At 37.9% G+C, this 20,437-nt stretch overlaps 1 protein-coding gene across 3 annotated transcripts in view; it reads left to right on the top strand.

The window, feature by feature from the left end:
* Nucleotides 1–20,437, top strand: part of Ascc3 (activating signal cointegrator 1 complex subunit 3) — a 310,799-nt gene that overhangs the window by 82,231 nt on the left and 208,131 nt on the right. For all 3 annotated transcript variants that reach the window (XM_036168670.1, XM_036168671.1, XM_036168672.1), the window contains 2 exons: nt 8,095–8,295; nt 8,768–8,908. In XM_036168670.1, the coding sequence (XP_036024563.1) occupies nt 8,095–8,295; nt 8,768–8,908 (342 nt within the window). The remainder of the gene's footprint in view (nt 1–8,094; nt 8,296–8,767; nt 8,909–20,437) is intronic.

Genomic DNA, 20,437 nt, shown 5'->3' with positions numbered 1-20,437 from the left:
CTAGCCTTTCCCCTTATCCTGACCCCCACCAAAAAGATAGGGGCTCCCGTGGGTAGTCAGCAAAGCCTGGTACATTCAGTTGAGGCAAGACCAAGCCCCTCCCCACTGCATCAAGGCTGAACAAGGCATGTCACCATAGGATGGGCCCCCAAAAGTGAGGTCATGCATCAAGGATGGATCCTAATCCCACTGTCAGGGACCCCTTAACAGACCAAGCTACATAACTGTCTCCCTTATGCAGAGGGCTTAGTCCGGTCCTATGCAGATTCCACAGCTGTTGTTCTAAAGTTCATGAGTTCAGTTGTCTCTATAGATTGGCCCGTCATGATATTGAACCCCTTTGCTCATAGAAACCCTCTTCCCTCTCTTCAGCTGGACATTTGGAGCTCCATCTGGTCTTGACTGTGGATCTTTGTATCTGCTTCCATCAGTTACTGGGTGAAGACTCTATGATGACAGTTAGGGTATTCACCCATCTGATTACAGGGGTAAGCCAGTTCAGGCACCCTCTCCACTGTTGCTAGAAGTCTAATCTCGGGTCGTCCTTGTGGATTCTTGGGAATTTCCATAGCACCAAGTTTCTCCCTAGCTCCATAACATCGCCTTCTATTGAGATATCTTTCACTGCTCTCCTCTCCATCCCTACCCCAGCTCAACAATCACATTTTCTTGTGTTCTCATCCCCCAAATCCACCCCCCATCCCTGGTTTACTCATGGAGATCTCATCTATTTCCCCTTCCCAAGGTGATCCTTGCATCCCTTTTAAGGTCATCCTCAATTCCTAGCTTCTCTGGAGCTGTGGGTTACAATCTGCTTATTCTTTGCTTTATATCAACTATTCACATATGAGTGAGTATATACCATGTTTGTCTTTCTGAGTCTTATTTACTGTGCCATTTGCCTTACAGAAGCTTCCCAGTTTCAGGAGGTCCCATTTATTAACTGTTACTCTTAGAATCTGTGCTACTGGTGTTATATTTCAGAGGTGGTCTCCTGTGCCAGTGAGTTCAAGGCTACTTTCTCTTCTCAGTTTAAGATAGCTAGATTTATGTTGAGGTCTTAGATCCACTTGGACTTGTGTTTTGTGCATGGTGATAGATAAGGATCTATTTGCAATCTTCTACATGTTGACATCCAGTTATGCCAGCACCATTTGTTGAAAATGTTATCTCTTTTCCATTTTACAGTTTGGCTTCTTTGTTAAAAAACAAGTGTTCATAGGTGTGTGGATTAATATAAGGGACTTCATTTTGATCCATTGGTCCACATGTCGGTTTTTATGCCAATACCAAGCTGTTTTTATTGCTATAGCTCTGTAGTAGAGCCTGAAGTCAGGGATGGTGATGCTTCCAGAAGTTGCTTTATTGTAAAGTATTATTTTAGCTATCTTGGGTTTTCTATTTTTCCATATGAAGTTGAGTATTGTTCTTTCCAGGTCTGTGAAGAATTGTGTTGGGATTTTAATGAGGATTGCATTGAATCTGTAGATTGCTTTTGGTAAGATTATCATTTTTATTATGTTGGCTCTACCTTTCTATGAGCATGGGAGATCTTTCCATTTTCTTTTATCTTCAATTTCTTTCTTCAAGGACTTCAAGTTCTTGTTATAGAGGTCTTTCATTTGCTTGGTTAGAGTTACCCCAAGATATTTTATATTATTTGTGGCGATTATAAACGATGATGATTCTCTGATTTCTTTCCCATCCCATTTATAATTTGTATATAGGAGGGCTACTGATTTTTTTGAGTTAATCTTGTATCCTGTCACGTTTTGAAGGTGTTTATCAGTTGTAGGAGCTCATTTGTATATAAGAGGGCTACTGAGTTTTTTGGAGTTAATCTTGTATCTCCTTATATTACTGAAGGTGTCCAAGATGATTTTCTTGATGTGTTCTTGGATTCAGTATGCCATTATTGAATATTTTCGCATCAATATTCATGAGAGAGATTGGTCTGTAATTCTCTTGATTTGCTTTGTCTTTGTGTGGTTTGGGTGTCAGGCTAACTGTAGCCTCATAAAAAGTTTGGCAATGTTCCTCTTGTTTCTATTGAGTAGAACAATTTGAGGAATATTGGTATTAGCTCTTCTTTGAATTTCTGGTAGAATTCTGCACTGAAACCATCTGGCCCTGGTCTTTTTTTAGGTTGGGAGACTTTTAATTATTTATTTCCTTAGGTGTTCTAGGTCTATTTAAATTGTTTAACTGGTCTTAAATTATATCAGTCAATCTCCTTATGTTTGTATAGCTACTCCTATTGATTTCAGTTCATTCTGTTATGAGAAGAAACTATTACAAGTTGTTTTTTAGGTGCTGCTTTTTGGCCTCAAATGTGACACAGTTTTGAGAAAGTCCCACGTAATGATGAAAAACGTTTTTGATGTATTGCTTAACCACTTTATATTTTTATTTTATTTTATTTTTAGTGGATGGGGCATAGTAGGTACTTAGAGCATTTGTTTTGCTCAATCTTTTGTCATCCTTACCTGTCATATACGGTCTTCCATTTACTTAGTAAGAAAGCCGTATTTGATTTCTGTTTACCTTCTACATTCGAGTCAACAAACCTGTTGAGTACATCTCAGGCCCAGCCTATTCCCTGTTACGTAACCTCTCCCATATCTCCCACTTTCACCCATACAAGCCAGCTCTATCCCTTACCTGTTCTGTTTCCATAGTAGTTGTCTTCTCCCATGTTCTTACCCCGGGGGCCCAGATAGTGCTTTAAAAAACGTGAGTTATATAATGCCATGCTTTTGCTTAAAATCCTACATGTATTTCCACTGTAATGAGAAACATACATGCAAGTTCTTCATTTTAACCTATTATTCCTATACAGGAATAAGAATCTTATTTCCCTTTCTCAGCTGCATCTGACCACATAGCCAACTCTGACCTCTCTACAAGTCTATTTGTCAACTGTGTTCTGATGCTAGTGATTCTTCTGACCTAGAACTAGATCTTGCTTCCAGATTGTGTGTACTTAGAAATTTTTTCATGGCCAGTTTTCTGCCTTTTATTTTCAAATTAGAAAAGGTAAAATAATGTTTCCATTCGTTTGAATGAGCATTTGAAATAATGTAGTTGTTTTTATTACAGAACATTTTCCATCCCATAGTAGAATCTAAATTATATGAGAACAGAGAATTTTTTGACGGTTTGAACTATTTGGTCAGTTTGTGGCATTTTGATATATTCAATAAATATTTACTGAATGAATGAATGCAGGATCAAAGTAAGGGCTATGAGCCCTTGTTTCAAAAAGAGCAAACCAGAAAAAAAAAATGCCAAAACCTGTATACTAATAGACCAGCCTGGGCTATATAGAATGACATGTTTCCACAAACTAAGCACCAATGAATGCAGCTCAGTGGTAGATCACTCATCTAGTGTGCAGAAGATCCTGATTCCCAACACTCATGGAGATAGGGAGTCAGTAACAGAGGGAACAAGGAAGTGGGTTAGGTGGGTGAAGCAGAAGAGAACACCTATTGATAATAAACTTTAATTTTTTTCCAGTGGCTTACAAGCACTTTCAAGTATGCTAAGCCCTCTGTTGCTTCTTTTCAATACTATCGAACATTTGTTTGAGCATATTTCTTTTTTTTTTTTTTTCACTGACAGGTTTATATGTGAGTATTTTTCATATATGTTTCTTAATTCAAATTTAAAAAATAAATGCTTAGCTGTTGTAGTGCAGAGCATGGACTATGTAAGGTACTTTATACATTTTTGGAAAATTGTTTTTAAACTTCCAGTTTCTATTCAGCATATTCTGTGATATCTGTCCATTTATATGCAACAGTATGAAGATACTTTTGACCCTGATTTTAAAATGAATAAAGAGATATTAGTTGAATGGCAGGATTGAGTCATATATTGTTATTTTAATCAGCAGGTTTGATAATAATTTTTATGTGAGATAAGATAACTGAATTCCGTGCCTATAATAGTTTATTAACAGTATAAGCATGTGAAGCATGTGTGACCAAAAAAGAAAAACGGAAAAATGCCAGGCGGTGGTGGCGCATGCCTTTAATCCCAGCACTTGGGAGGCAGAGGCAGGCAGATCTCTGTGAGTTTGAGGCCAGCCTGTTCTACAAAGCGAGTTCCAGGAAAGGCGCAAAGCTACACAGAGAAACCTTGTCTCGAAAACAAAACAAAACAAAACAAAACAAAACAAACAAAAAAGCGTGTGTGAACTGTTTAATTTTTTTACATTTCAATTTCCTGTGATAGCTTCTTAATCTTTCTGCGAACATTCTTTAGAAGTTTGTAGAGGAGTCTCTAGTTTCCTTTAATTATTTTAGGTTTTTCTCCCAATTTAAATTTGTCTTAAATTTAACTCTTTTCTAAGAAGGGAAATTACAACTAATTGTTTCATGTTTTCCCAAGGAATTTCTAATAAGATTGTAATATACTTCTTTCCTGTTTAAATTGTGTTTGCTCTGCAAAAATAGTCCTTAGCTTGTCACAGGTATTCATTCAATGGATGGATGGATGAAGATGGACGTGTGTATTTCCAGTAACATTTTCTCGGCCACCCCTTCCTCCTATATTATCACACAGTTGCTATCACTGGTTCCAGGAATTGTTTGTTTGAGATAGGGTCTGGTTTTGCATCCCTGCCTGGCCTTGAACTCCCAGTCTTCCTGCCCTTCTTTTGTACAGTGTTTCATACCAGAATTCTACCATCCATTTCTCTGATATTTTGTTTTTTCCCTCAAATGCCAGTCATCGTGGATGTCTTCTGTCAGACCCCTCTGCACATAGTTTCTGTTTTTAAGACTAAAATAGCACCATGTAGTTTTAACGTTCTTTTTCCTTCCATTTAACCAGAAACAAATGTAATATACTGACCATAAGTTCTTGGTGGGATCATGTTTATATATTAGTGATTCATTGGTACTAACTGTTGAATTAAGTAGAATGCTAACAAATGTCCAGTAACTGGACTATAGGTACATTTTCCTGGTGTTTTAGTTTATTCTGTAATGTTTAAGGAAAAAAATGTAAGTTTCTGGTTTTTTTTTTTTAAGACGTACTTATCTCTATTTTACATGTATGTATGGAAGTTTTATCTTCATGTGTGCTTATTTATCACGTGTGCAGTGCCCATGAAGGCAGGGAAATGGTGACGAATCCCTTGGAACTGAGATGGTTGTTAGCTGCCATGAGGGTGCTTGGGGTTTAAGCTACATCCTCTGGAAGATCAGACAGTGCTGCCCTTAACTATTGAGCCATCATCACCCCAGCCCTATGTTTCTTATTGAAGGTTGTATGTAGTTGGAGTTTTCCTGCCTGGCCCAGTCTGGACAAATCTCTCTTACCCGCCAGTCCCACAGTCGCTCAGACCCAACCAAGAAAGCACACAAAAACTTATATTGCTTACAAACTGTATGGCCGTGGCAGGCTGCTTGTTATCTACCTTTTCTATCTTAAATTAACCCATTTCTGTTAGTCTATACTTTGCCACATGGCTTGTGGCTTACCAGTGTCTTTACATGTTGCTTTTCATGGTGGCGGCTGGCAGTGTCTCTCTCCAACCTTCTACTTCCCAGAATTCGCTTCTCTCTTGTCCCGCCTATACTTCCTGCCTGGCCACTGGCCAATCAGAACTTTATTTACACAGAGCAATATCCACAGCAGTTGTATAACATTTTATTTCCAGACTGCCTCATGTTACGGGTTCATTTTCCTTTTTTTTTTTTTTCTTTTTTTGTGGATGTTATATATTCATTTCATATCTTTTTAAGATTTACCCTTTCACTTAATTAAAACTCTTTTTGCTGCTAGCCAGCATAAATTACTCAACTGAGGCTGGTAAGGCCAAAAGCTCTGACATGCGCAGTAGTATCCTGACCTAGAGGAACCTGAAACCAGATTCCCCAGGATGACAGCTGGTGACATAAGACCCAGAGCTGACCAGGAAACACCACAGCAACTGGAAGCAGAGCCCACCAAAACTACACACATAAATACCTCAGTCCTTTGTTTAATAAACGAGATTGCTTATAATCTACCAGAGCCTGTGCCATTAGTTCTGTGTCTATTTACCTCCTGCCCCCGGGATCAGAGACAGTGGGACCCCAGCAACATTCAACAATATAAAGAGTAATAAAATAGAATCCTTGGATTCAATCCAGTAGGCCAGATATACATATAAAGAAGTTGTTTCAGTATTTATGTATAGAGATAAAATAAATATGTGTGTGTGTGTGTGTGTGTGTGTGTGTGTGTGTGTGTGTGTGTGTGTGTGTTGAAGGTTTGTTGAATGTTTGGCTGCTGAAGTAGGGCTTCCTTAAATTTTTTGAAATATGATGGATTATAAAGATATAAACACCCTGCTTACTTAGGGAGCCAGAGGAAATTGGAGCTCACTTGTGAGCTTGAACTTGAGTGGCAATGAAGAGCTTCCAAGGGTCGGGAAAGATTTTGGGGCAGGGCAAAGGCATGAAAAAATGCTGAGAAAGTGAGACCTAACAGACGCTGAGTCTGACTTTGTACTGTCTTCTGTCTTGAAAGATGTATGTTTCCAAGCATTGGTATATCTTGAAGGGTCATACATACTGTGGACACTGTATAGTTAAAACATTGAGGAAAACTTTGAACAGTATATTTTCCTTTCTTTGGACAGGGTGTTTGTTTGTGCATGTGCTAGTATTTATGTGAGTGTGTATGCCTGTATGTGCATGTGGAGACTGGGGACCCTGGCTACCATATTTCAGACACTACTATTTTTTTAAATTTTGTTGTGAGTTAGGGTCTTTTACCGGCCTGGAGCTCACCAAGTAGACAGACCGTTAAGCCCCATGGATGTACCTTTCTCTGCCTCCCAGTACTGAAGTTGCAAGTGTATGCTACCACTCCCAACTCTTTTTAAAATTAAAGATCAGAAAAATGGGGGAGAGAGGAATATATACAGAAACTTGTTGCTGTGGCACTGTGGGTGGGCAGAGAGGCATGCAGAAGCACTCTGCCCCATTTTCTGATCTTTATTTTTTTAAAGATTTATTTCTATTATTTTTTTAATTATGGAGAGAGAGAGAGAGAGAGAGAGAGAGAGAGAGAGAGAGAGAGAGAGAGAGAGAATTGAGCACCAGAAGGGACTTAGAAGGGTCAGATCCCCTAAGGTGGAGTTACAGGTCAGTGAGCCAAGCAAACTGACACTTCTGGATTGACTCTGAACTGCTGCTGTGTGCAGTCCCCTCTTGGACTTTGGTATTGAAGCTGTCATCTCCCACCTCTTCTGAGTCTTGTCATCCAGCTCTCTCCAGTTTATTCCCTGGAGTTACTAGCACACCACCTATGTGTCCTCTGTCACTTCTAAAATCTCCACTTTTTGTTTTTGCTTTTTAACTAAAGAGTCGTAATAATAGTGCACCATAGAGTTATTTTGAAGGTTAAATGAAAAAAATCGTATTAAAGTCCTTATAACTTTACATGTTGTCGTATAAAGTATATGAAGTCTGATCCATCTATTAAACAATTTATGTTGCCTTCTAAAGTTTGTTTTTAATTCATAAAATCTTAAATTATTGAAAGCCTTTTCAAATAATGAAATAGAATTTACTATTGATTTGTTTCAGGTGGCTTCTTGTTTTGTTTTCTAAAAGTTTCTTGAGGAAGGATTTCACTCTATAACTCATTGGCTTTGACTCCCCTGCCTCACCCTCTGTAGTGCAAGGATTACATGTGTATGCCAGCACTTGTTTTTATCTTCAGTTTAGACTAGACTGTCATGATACAACTTGGAAATTCTTTGAACTTTGAAGGATGTGTTTTTATGTTATATTTAGAAATTACATCATTTTCTGTTTGGGGAAGTTATTTAGTCAAATATTTAGTATATTTAAGTTTAGAATGATGTTTTTATATTTAGAGTGTTGTAATTTCTGAAGTAGACTCTGAGCTGTAGTTATGGTGCTTTCTTAAATACAGGGTGCACCGAGAAACTGAACAAAGTCTTTTGAGGTAGACGTCATGCGTACTTGCCATCATGTTGTTAACTATAGAGATTTAGTGTTTATATTCAGTATTTTATGAGTCATTTATATTTCATTTATAATGAGTCATGTTCTTCCCTTATTTTAGATTGGACAGTTGGCTTTTAAAGGAATGAAGAGACTCAATAGAATCCAGTCCATAGTATTTGAGACTGCTTATAACACCAATGAGAACATGCTGATTTGTGCCCCTACTGGAGCTGGGAAGACCAACATTGCGATGCTTACAGTTTTGCATGAAATCCGACAACACTTTCAACAAGGTGTTATTAAAAAGAATGAGTTTAAGGTGGGAGATTACAAATCAGCCAATAGTTGTTGTTTTTTTCCTTTGAGTTATAGAAGATAAAATAAGCCTTCAGTTCAACAAAACTTGTGAATTCTTGAAGATATTTATTATAGTAGAAGTCATATAAAGAATGTTGCTTGATTGTCTTCTTTACTATTTCTGCTTTTAAACCCCATTACCCTTGGGAAAAGGCATGAAAATATTTTTAGCTTAGACATAAAGCCTACTTTCTAAGTAATGAGGCAGTCTAAACAAATTCCATTGTCCTTCTATTTAAAGGACAATATTTTATTTATTTAAATAACCATGTGCTTAACCCAGCTAAGTACTTTCCATATATCATTATTAACGTTTTTCACAGGAAGTAGCTAGAATCGTATTTCACAATAAATTGTGACTTGCATTGGCTACTGTGAAATAAATGGTGTTGTAATTTTTGCTCATTCATCAAGCTAGTGTTTGTTTGGTACAGATTGTGTATGTTGCTCCAATGAAAGCCTTGGCAGCAGAAATGACAAATTACTTCAGCAAACGTCTAGAGCCACTGGGCATTATAGTGAAAGAATTGACTGGAGATATGCAGTTGTCAAAAAGTGAAATTTTACGAACTCAGGTATGTTTTTCACGCACATCTTTTTATAATGTTTATTTTTAAGGTTATAAAAATTATTATACAACCTAATTTTAAGGAAATATTAACATATAATACAGACAATATAACAAACTTATTTATGATCACATCTGTACTAAAGACAAGTCTTAATGTTATTTTACTAGCCTTTGATAGCCTTCTTTTGTGATTCTTAACCATGTTTTGAATATTATTTCTAAGCATAGGTTTTATGTCTCTTCACAGTTTTTATGACATTAGGAAATGATAATCTGGGGATAAGATTGTAGTTGGATTTTAGAGGAAACACTACAGAGATCTTGAAGTAATCACACTAGACTTTTAGCCCATCTGTTAAGGATAATTTAACATATAAGAAGAAATTGTAGACAATGCAGTAGCAAAGATATTCAGCATTTAGTTTCTACTTGTAAAGATTGTGCATTATGACCGAGTTGGAAAAATACATTTGGACTTATAACCTGTTAATATTTTGCAATATATAAGCAAGGAAATATTTATAGTGCTGTTAAAAATAAAATACTAATGATTAAATATTAATGAGACATTTAAGGAGATTAAAGGAAATTAAAGGAGACAGCTTTTAACAGTGTTGAATTAAATATATGTTTTCAAAGGAAGTTACTCTTTTAGATATGTTATATGAAACTACAACAAAATTGTGGTGTTATAAAAGAACAGAATGTTAATTCCCTAGAAAAGGTGTTGTGTGAGAAGTAGTTTCTTCTGGAGCTATAAAAGAATATGTGTTCCATGTCTCTTGGGTTCTCATGGCTTTTGGGCTAGAACATGCTACACACTACAGTCTCTACTTCTCTGTCTTCCCATTAAAGTCCTCTTTTCCAAATTAGGTTGCACTTAGAGGCTAAATATTTATACATGTTCCACCTCCCAAATTCATAGTTTAAAGGCTAGGTGGCAGTGTAATGCTATTTGGAAGTGGGCCCTTTGAGAGTTCGTTCGGTCTAGGTTAGAATCAGAAAGCAAGAAAGTCATGATGAAATTAGTGCCTTTAGATTAAGAAATTTCCTGTATCACTTTTATATTCTTTCCACCCATCAAGGAAGGTCACAAGTATGTAGTGAGAAGACAGCTATCTAGCAAGCCCAAAAGTTAGGATTCAAGAGAATTAAATTTGATGACACCTTGGTCTTGACTGTCTGTCCTCTAAATCTGTGAAAAGTGTCTTTTTTTTAGATTACTACTTTGTGGTATGTTGTATCTCAACATCCCTAAGTATAGCAGCAGCTTACTGAAGTTGCTGGCTGCACACAGACATATTTCAAAAGCCACTTCAGTGGATATGGTAAGTTTTCTGAAATACATGGTTAAGATGGAAAATTACATTTCAGCTAAAATATATTTTGGAGTTAATAAGAGGCTAGTGCTTTATAATCTGTACTTATATCATTTATAGTGATAGTTCTTAAATTTGCCTTTCATGTGCAATAATGAAAAAGTGTAAGATACATATATTATGAACAGTCATAGGATTTGTTTTAATGTAGGAGAAATGTTAGGGAAAGAGTAAATTTCTATGAATGCAAGACTAGTTAATACTTGAGTATTCTTTAAAGTCAGTGCTTTCTAGGAATTTTAATGACTTTAGGAATGCATATTTGAGGGAATAAAAACAATCATGCGTAGTTTAATTCAAATATATAAAATACATAATAACCAAAGAATGATGGGGCAGATTTAGAAACATTTTATCAGTATTTTTCCAAATATTATTTCTGTGGGTTTTTTTATTCTGTGATTCTAACTATATTTATGGTAGAGTGTATTATTTTTTTATATAGTTGACTGGAATTCTGTTTGTTTTAGTAGTAGCTTTACATTCATAGATTCTGTGATAGTTTTTTCATGGTTTTGTATTACCTGTAGGAACAGTTTGCTATCTTACTTTTAAGTTTAGGGTGCTTCCTATCTATCTGTTAGTGACATTTCCTTTAGTTCTTTATAAAAGTATCCCTTTGTATTTATACCATGTTCTAATCTAATAGGGGATTACTAAATATAAGATATGCCTGCCTAAAGTCACGTTTTGACTGTCTTCCCTCAGTGGGCCATATCACTTTGCCTCCTTAAGTTACTTATTTGAGATCTTTCTGATTTTGTTTTTAATGTGACCACAACTATGGATGGTCCTCTTAGAACTCTCCTTGTATTCCAGAGAACCTGGTGCATTGTGCTCTTATTCCTATTTGATTCTGGAAACTTTTCAAAATTTACCCTGATTTCTGTTTAGTCTGCAAGTATTTGTATATCTTTCTGATTTATTTTACTATTGATTTCTAGTTTTATTCCATTGTAGTCTGTTAGGAAGGCAGGGAATAATTTCAGTTTTTGTCTTTATAAGGTGTTCTTTGTGGCCTATAATGTGTCAGTTTTAGAGAACATACTTTTCCTATCTGTTTGGTGGAAAGTTCTATAAAAACTTGTTAAGTCCATTTTTTTCTGTGATATAATATAACTGAGGTTTCATTGCTAATTTTTTGTTATGTATGTATGTATTTATATTTTTGTTTTTATATGTTAACAGCAGTTTCCCCTCCTTTCTCTCTTCCCAGTTCCTCATCTATACCCTACCCTCCTCCTCTCCTTCTCCTCTGTTTCTCTTCAGAAAAGGGCAGGCTTCCCATGGGCATCCATCAGCCGTGGCTAATTTTAATGAGGAAGATATGCCATGTTATTAGCAGGTTCTTGAAGTCTCCCATGTTTATTGTGTCTGGACTTACGTGATCTTTTACACTTTTCATTCTTTATTTTTTAAAGAGAGCCCTGAGGGTCAGGCATTAATATTTGCAATTATTACAACTTGATGAGTTTTTGTTTTTTAAATCATCATTTGGTGGCCCTTATTTCCCTTTTGTGAGTAAATTTGGTTTGAAGTCTACTTTATCAGGTGTGAGAATGACCACTGTACCACTTTTTTGATGTTTCCATTTATTTTGTAGTTTCATTTCCAACTATTGACTGTCAGCTTATAGGTGCCTTTCCTATGTTCATTTCTTGGAGATAGGAGGGAGTTGAATTATAATTTTTAATCTAGTCCATTAGTTGTGTCCTTTAATTGGTTGTAATTGAGAAGGCTTTTCTGTTTATGATTTTGTTTGTTTTTTTGTATTGGTTTTTTAGGTAATTGCTAGTTCTTTTCTTCCTTCCCTGGTAATGTTGAATGTTTATTGGTTTGCTGTATTGCATGATTGATACCTTCCTAAGTATCCTTTGTTCATCTGTTGCTTTCATGGAATGTGCTCTTTCCTGTAATCTCCTATATGAAATTCCCTCCTTCCCTCCTCTTCTTTCTCCTCTTGGTTCTTCTCGTCTTCCTTTTCCCTCTCTGCCTCTTCTTTCTCCTCCTCTTCTTTCTTCTCTTCTCTCTCCCTGCTTTTTCCTCCTCATCTTCAGTGTGTATGTATGTGTGTGCGAGTTTTACTCACTGCTGGCTTAGTTGTCACGAGTTTCCTTGTTTTTCTTAATATATTTTTATCTTTCTGTTCATTTAAATAGCTATTTTTGCCGGGTATAGGAGTCTTAGTTGCAATTACTTACATTCAATGCTAGGAATTTATTTCTCTATGCTTTCCTCAATTTTCAGGCTGCTAAGAACAAATATGATGTCATTCTGATGTTTTGCCTTGTTGTGATGGTGGCATTTTACCCTTATAGTTGCTAGTGTTGTTTCTTAGCATTGTGTTTTTGCTATCTTAATTATGCTACATCCTGGAGAGGTTGTTTTCTGGCCATATTTATATGTGTTTCTTAATGTTTTCTCTGGTGTCCCTCTATGATTGGAAAGTCTCTTCTGTAATTTCATTGAATAGCTTCTTCAGGCTATCTGTGCACCTGTTATGGTTCCAGAGGGAAAATCTTGTCCAGAAGTCAGGCTATACTTACAGCTGTGAAGAAAAGGTATCCTGACCTGTTGGTAAGTCAGGCTACACCTGAAGCTGGGGTCCGGTGGAGCCGGTCTCCTCCCAGTATTGGTGTAATTATTAAGGCCACTCCACGTAGTTAAAAGGGAGGTTTATTTTGTGGGATAACTTACAAATGAAGGGATAGGTAACAGGGTCTGGGAAAAGTATGGCACAGTCGGTGGTGTTCTCTGGAGAGCTCTGCTCGGTCTACGTCCGTGACCATTACCAAAGCCTCAATGGGGGCCAAGGCTGGGATGGCTACCCACTACACCCCAGGATGTGGCAATCCTGCTCCTCTCCTAGAGAGAGCCCTTACAGCTGACCTCTGCTCCACCCTCTTAAGGAAGTTTCCAAGCAGAGGTATCCGTTTCTTCTCAGCCCAAAATGTTACTTGTGCTTCTCTCTGATTAGAGAAACCCAACAGAAATGTAGCAATCTGCTCCCACACCTGGGAAAAAGTTGATTCTGTTCTGCTCCCCTAAAGGGAGTTTCCCAGCTGCGCCTTCTGCTCTGCTCCCAAAATGGAACTTCCCAGCAGAGATTCACCCAAAATTCTTTCAGGAGATTTATTTGGGAAGGAGTTATCCAGGAGAGGCTGCTCTGCTGTAGTGGGAGAGAACAGCTGCCAACTGAACAGGTAGAGGGGCTTATATAGGGCTTCTAAGGGGCGGAGTTTTTCCAGGGAGATTTTTTTTTTCAGGGAGGGAATTAGTAAGATTTCGATCCCCTTGAGCTTGGGCAAGCTCCGATTGGTTGGTTTTCTGCTCAGAGATTGGTTGGTTGTCTTGAGGGATTAGTTGATTTTGTGTTCTGTTAGATAGGGGCAGTTTTGGCTCTGGTTCCAGGGCCAAAGTGTGTTTCTTTGGCTCTAGTTTCTGGGTTAGGGTTTGTTTCTTTGGTTCTGGTTTCAAGGCAAAAGTGTTTCATTGGCTCTAGTTTCAGGGCCGGGGTTGTGTTCCTTTTACTGGCTCTGGTTTCAGGATCAAAGTGGACTTCTTTGACTGGCTCTGGTCAGGGTCAGGGTAGGTTTGGCTGGCTCTTTTATCCTACAGTCTGGTTTTATTTCATCTGTCCCATAAGTTCATAAGTTTCGTTTCAGATTCCTAGAAGTTTTTGGCATGTTTATTTGAGGTGTTTCTTATCATTATCATTATTCTGTATACCTTCAATTCATTGTTAGCTCTTGTTTGTTGATGATTCTTTTTGCAGTTATTTATTCAATTGATTGATTCTTTTATTTCCAGAATTTTTGTTTTGTTACTCTTCAGTGTCTATTTCATCACAGAATTTTTTTTCCTCATTTTATTATGCTTCTTCCAAGTTTCTGATTCTTTCATCTACTTGGTTTGACTCTTTTGTAAGTTTTTAATTCAGTTTCTTGAAGTCCCTCGATTTCATCTTTGTATATTTAAAAAAAATAGGACCTTGCAATCTTGTCTTGCATTCTACTATCACAGTATCTTTGATTTTGGGCATTGCAAAAATGACCTCTTGGTAGTTGTCATAGTATAGTTTTTTCTTGTGTTTCTTTGTTGTATTCTGTAAGTCTTTTGGGGTGATATATGTCCTCCAATTCATAACCCTTGCCCCCTTTCCACTCTATTTTGCTTCATGTACCATCCTGCTGTTTTCACCTAGAATTATGTATGGGACAGAGGTGGTATGGGATGAACTGAGAGATGATAGCGTGTTGGCAGTTGACTCTAAATGGTTTGACAGAAACCTCAGTGTCAGTTGCAAAGAAGATAATAGTCCCCGGTTGTGTTTATTATAAGATTTGTAGATAGAGGTACTAGAGTTCTGGTTAGAAAAATGTAGTGTTGTTATATAACGAAGTGAAAGGGAGATGGAGTGTGGGGTAGAAGAAAATGAATGAGGGGGACGTATATGGTTTGGAAGTATGAAGAGCAGTAGAGAAAATAGTATTAGGTTTAGAGAAAAAGATGGAAACAAAAACATCTTCCAAGAGGATACAAGTCATAACAGTTGAGCATTTAAAATACAAGCATGTACATACTAAGAGAAAATTTAAAAAGTTAAAAATGAAGCAATACATGTATATACATAAACTAGAAAATAAAAAGCTGAAAATTTTATAAGCACAAGTGAGCAGTACACTAAGTAGCTATTTTATTCTCAGTTAGTGTTTTTCCTGGTGAGAGGGGCCCATCAGTCCTCACTACCTTTCTTCTGGACACTGTACCACACTCCACTTTCTAGTCTTCTGTGATGCCTATAACCCCTTGACAGATGGTAGGTGTTGAGGATCTCTTGTTTCAGTGTTCCTTGACACACTTCTGCTATCTCTATGTCTGACCATGTACATCTTGTGGTTCTGAAGGGTCTCTTGCTCCACTGGGTACCTACAGGTGTAGAATTACATGCAGTATGGGTTGTCCAACTTCAGGGGCCCTGGAACTGTGACATTGGTGGCTGAGCCTGTTCTCCTTTACTGGTGACACCTGTGGGATGATCACCTGCTGCAGAGCACTGAGGTCCTCCTGCAGTCAGTTTTGTTTCCATGGACCTTGGTCAGGTCTCTTCTTTTCCAGATTATGCCTAGGGCTAGGGCTTGTAGCCCAGTTACCTTGTGAATTAAAATCATGTATACATTAAGTATCATGAAAGGTTATTCTATTTTATGATGCACCTGGGTTTGTCAGGTTAAGTACCAGTTATTATCTTACTGCTGTTTGAATGTAAATTTTCCTTTTATAAGAGAGAATTACACTTATTATTAGAGGGAACTATCGATATACACAGTAGATTTATTTATTTGTTTGTTTATTAGTGTTTGACTAAAAAAATCAGTTTATGAAACTGAAGACCTCAATTTGTCATTGATTGAAAATTTTGATCTAATTTTTCATTCCTGTAGTAGATTGATGTTTATCCTAAGCTTCTTTTATTAATGTTCATAATGTTTGTTCCTGACACCACTGAAAGCCATAGTATTGAAATGCTTGGTCTAATTTTTTGTAAATTCTGTATCTATCTGTATTCTAAGCTCTATTAATATTCATAGTGCAATGTTCCCTTGAACCCCACTGAGAACACTGAGCAGGTGCTTGAGAATATGGACTGCCCCTGCCCTGCAGTAGCTAAGTGTCAGTATGAGGTGTTTATTTTAGTCTGTGTTCTGACAGTTTTCCTTGGAAGTGCTTGGATTTGGACAGCTTTGTTTGTTGAGATGGATGAGATGGGCCAATTTCAGGTTTTAGTTTAAAGAGATTATGAAGCTTATGACTAACATTGTTCCCTTTCTGTATACACTGAGAATGTCTTCATTACATCTGCATTCCTGAAGAACATTTTTGCTAGGTGCACACTTAGGAGTTTTCAGTATTTTTTTTCCATGCCGTTGTAAACTTGTTTCCTTCTTCTTTGACCTTCCTAATTAATAAAGAGAAAATTGGCTTTGTTCAAACCTTTGTGTTTTTGTACATTGCACCCCTTGGCTGCTCCCATGGTTCTTTCCTGACTTTCAGTTTGTGGAATTTGATGAGGGTTTGTTAATTATCAATTTCTTTCAGTTTACCATTCGGTGTTTGCCTAGTGTCCCATTTTTAGGCTTTCTTCATCAAATTTGGGGTGTTTTGACCCTTTTTCTTTTCAACTCACTGCTTCTCTTTTCATTCATGGCTCAAAAGCCTGTTCACTCTCAGCTATGGTCCAATCAGATCCTGGTATGGACATTTGTGTGGTGTGTGTTTTTCTCTGTTGTTGACGTTGTGTTGCTTGTGTTGGTCTTTCTCTGGTGTCTTTGATTCTTCCCTTGTTAGACGTTTCAACTGAGTCCTTTCTGAGACTCTATAACTTAGGTTATTGTAATATTTCCAGTTTTTTTCTCTGATGAGTGTTTTTCCCCCCTTCTATTTGTTTTAATGATGTTGAAATGTATTCCTTTCAGGGTTTTTAAATTGTTTTAAAAATTGTATCTGTGAGTGGCAAGATGTCCCAGTTCGTAAAGGCCATTTCTGCCAAACCTGTTTATTTAAGTTTAATTCTTAGAACCAAAATAGTGTAAGGAGAGAACTTAATCCCTCAGTTTGTCCTCTGGTTTCCCTATGAATACTGTGAAACACGCAAGCATGAGTGCACGCGTGTGCATGCAACCCCCCCCCCCAACGTGTGCATACAAGAACAAGTAAAGAAAAAATTGTCTTTCCAGCATCTTTTTCATGCTATTGTTAGCATCCTCAGTAGGTCTCTTCTCATTTGAGTCCATTTTTTCTTGTCTGTTGATAAGCACATGATTTTTGTTTGTTCTATGCCCCGGCCAGCAGGGTTGGGGGCGACCCACCTGTGGGAGCAAATGAGAGACAGGGGACACAAGAGATGACAGCAAGACAAAAATCTGATCAAGCCGCCAATCTTTATTTCTCTCCGCATGGCTTATGTAGCATAAGGGGAAGGAGCAGGAAGGAGGGAAGGGCAAGGGACGTGGAAGGCGTGCAGAACGTGGGAGACATGCAGGTCCTGCAACTGCAAGAAGTCTGCTAAGGTCACTGGTCAGGGGCCATTTGGTCTGTTGCTAGGCTACCTGACCATGGAATGCTCTTTACATTCGGTTGCCATGGCACCTGACTGTGGAATGTTCTTATCTTTGGGAGCTTCCTGTTAGCAAACAGGTGTTACTGCTCTGGGGAAGGGTGGTGGGTTTATGACTTGTTCTTTGGCTTAGCGACTACTTTCCATGGTTCATGTTTGGTTCCTGAAATCTTGGTTCCTAACAGTTCTAGATTTCAGTTTCTGGCCCCTATTTATATTTTGCTGCTTATTACTTCCCAGATGGCTTGGTAGTCAAGGACTCTACATATATAGCCAGCCCTTCATAGTACTTTTCCTCTCTGGATGTTTGACTTCCTGTCTTGAAGACTTCTATATGAGATTGCCTCCTCTTAGTCTTTGTAATAGAAAGTTGTCTTATTTGTACTGATTGCCTTGTTGTTGTTGCTGCCTTGGGAGTATCACATCCACTCACCTTCTGAGTTTTTTCTCCAATCTAGGTTTCATGGGAGACAAAGAGTTCATGCCATTTCTTGCAGTACTCGTCCTTAATTATTGTCTGCTGCTGTCTGGTCTATGCATTTTGTCCAGTGCTATTAGTTATAATAGACAAGAAAAAATATGAAATGTGTCCAGTCCATCTTGTTCAGCCATAGACATAAATTGTAAGACATCTGCTATTTATTTATTTACTTATTTATGGTAGTTATGTTTTGCTTGAAATCCTAGTTTTATCCCAATTTTAGGAAATCTGTTTCAGTGTTTTCTTATAGTAGACTTAATGTTCTGTTTCTTGTATTTAAATCTTAAGTCCCAGTAAGTATTTATTTTGCTGAGTCCAGAATATGTGATGTTTCATCTCAGTCTGCACTAGTGAGTCATAATGTTTTATCATATCATAAAGCCTTTGTTCTCATGGAGCTATTGCTGAGCTTTAAAAAACTTCATAATTTTGTGTTGTTCTACCTGAGGACTACACTTTTCCAAAGTATTTTACAGTTTTACTGTGTGTGTGTGTGTGTATAGTAGTGGGGACTGAACTCATAGCCTTGCACATTCTAGGCAAGTGCTCTGCCACTGAGTTTCTTCCTCAGCCCATATTTTTACATTTTTGTAATGGGAGGTACATTATATATGCTTAATCTGTTTTAAGTTGTTTAAGTTACAGATTGATTTTTCTTTTTTTAAAGAATTATTGAAAGAATAAATTAAAAAATTTTAAAGAATTTGACCCCCCTTGATCTTATAATCATGATGGGAAAAACCACAGAAATAGTTGGCCCAAGCTAGTGGGAGCTCGTGTGTAGTTGGAGAGCTTCTCTCCAGGTTCCACTAAGCCCCCGCGGTCCCACAACCCACGTATAAAATAATCATACAGACACTTATATTATTTAAACTGCTTGGCCATTAGCTCAGGCCTACCATCGTCTAGCACTTACTCTTATATTTAGCCCATTTCTGTTAGTCTATACTTTGTCCCGTGGCTTGTGGCTTACCGTTGTCTTTACATGTTGCTTCTTCTGGCAGCGGCTGGCAGTGTCTCCTCCCAGCTTTCCTGTTCCCAGCCTTCTCCTCTTCCTTGTCCCGCCTACCCTATCCTTCCTGCCTGGCTACTGGCCAATCAGCACTTTATTTATACAGAGTGATATCCACAACACTCGTGGACTCTGGATTGACAAGTTGGAAGCCTGCATGGGACCAAACTAGGCCCTCTGAATGTGGGTAAAAGTTGTGTGGCTTGATGTGTTTGTGGGTACCCTGGCAATGGAAATGCATGTAATATTAAACCAACTTCTAGCGACTTACTACTGTACCCATAAACCAATGATCCAATCCTCATCACAAAAGATTCTGTTTGTAGTAGACAGTGATTAACCCAGTGACCCAAAACTGCCCAAGGCACGCCGAAGAGGAGACTGCAGAATGCTAAACGGTGTTTCTAATGGGAGTATATCTAAGGCAGTCCACACCCCCACCCCAAGGGTCAGGGATCCTTGTGGAAGAGGGACTAACAAGAGTGTTGAAGTTGGAGGCAATAGATGACTATGAGGAAATATTATCCTTTGGACACAGGTGGGCATCCCCACAAATTAACTCAACAGTGTTTCAGATAGCATGAAAAAACCTGGCCAAGTCCAAGACAGATCAAATCTCAGCACAGAGAAGAGAGGAAGTGAGCAAGAAGTCCCATCTCTAGCCATTGAAATTTGGGCAATTGTTAGCTGCTAGAAGACAAAGAGATAGTTTCTTTAAGAGTGTAGCCCCTGTTAAGTCAACCAATAATATTCAGTGATAGAACACACATCTAAGAATATTTGGTCATCAGTAAATTTGTCTGTAAATGGGAGGGGATGAATCTAGGAAAAGGAGAAAGGAGAAGTTTGTATGGAACTTCCGAAGATACAATAAAATTTTATGTTACAAAGACTAAAAAAAAAAAAGCTGGGTGGTGGCGGCACACACCTGTAATCCCAGCACTCAGGAGGCAGAGGCAGGTGGATCTCTGTGAGTTCGAGGCCAGCCTGGTCTACAGAGCTAGTCCAGGACAGGCTCCTAAAGCTACAGAGAAACCTGTCTCGAAAAACCAAAAAAAAAAAAAAAATTTGTTTTTAATTTTGTGACTATATATGTATCTGTTTGTGGATATGTGAATGTGGGTTCTCTGGTTAACAGGAGGTTGTGAGCCTTCAACATTGGTGCTGGGGTCTGAACTCTGGTCTTCTGTACACACTCTTAATTGCTGTGCCATCTCTTCTGTACACACTCTTAATTGCTGTGCCATCTCTCCAGCCCTTAGATTTATTATTCTGGTGTGAACGGGCAGCAAGCAAAAGGGTTACAAAATGATGATTGTGATGTGCCTCCACGTTTAGTAGGTTGTTTGTGTTTCAGCATCTCAAGCACATAATCTTTTACTCTAGGAGGAAGAGCACTTGTAAACTGAAACACAGGAGGTAAAGCACTCAGCCTACCTTTAGTTGTAGGAAAAAAAGTGGGGAGGGCTTCTATTATTGGGAAATGCCAGTTGTCAAACAAAAGCAGTAGCTAATTGAAAATAGTCATTGTAAATTTTAAATCA

This window comes from Onychomys torridus, chromosome 19, assembly GCF_903995425.1.
Source record: "Onychomys torridus chromosome 19, mOncTor1.1, whole genome shotgun sequence".
Taxonomy (NCBI): Eukaryota; Metazoa; Chordata; class Mammalia; order Rodentia; family Cricetidae; genus Onychomys; species Onychomys torridus.
This window is presented reverse-complemented; position numbering and strand designations above follow the sequence as displayed.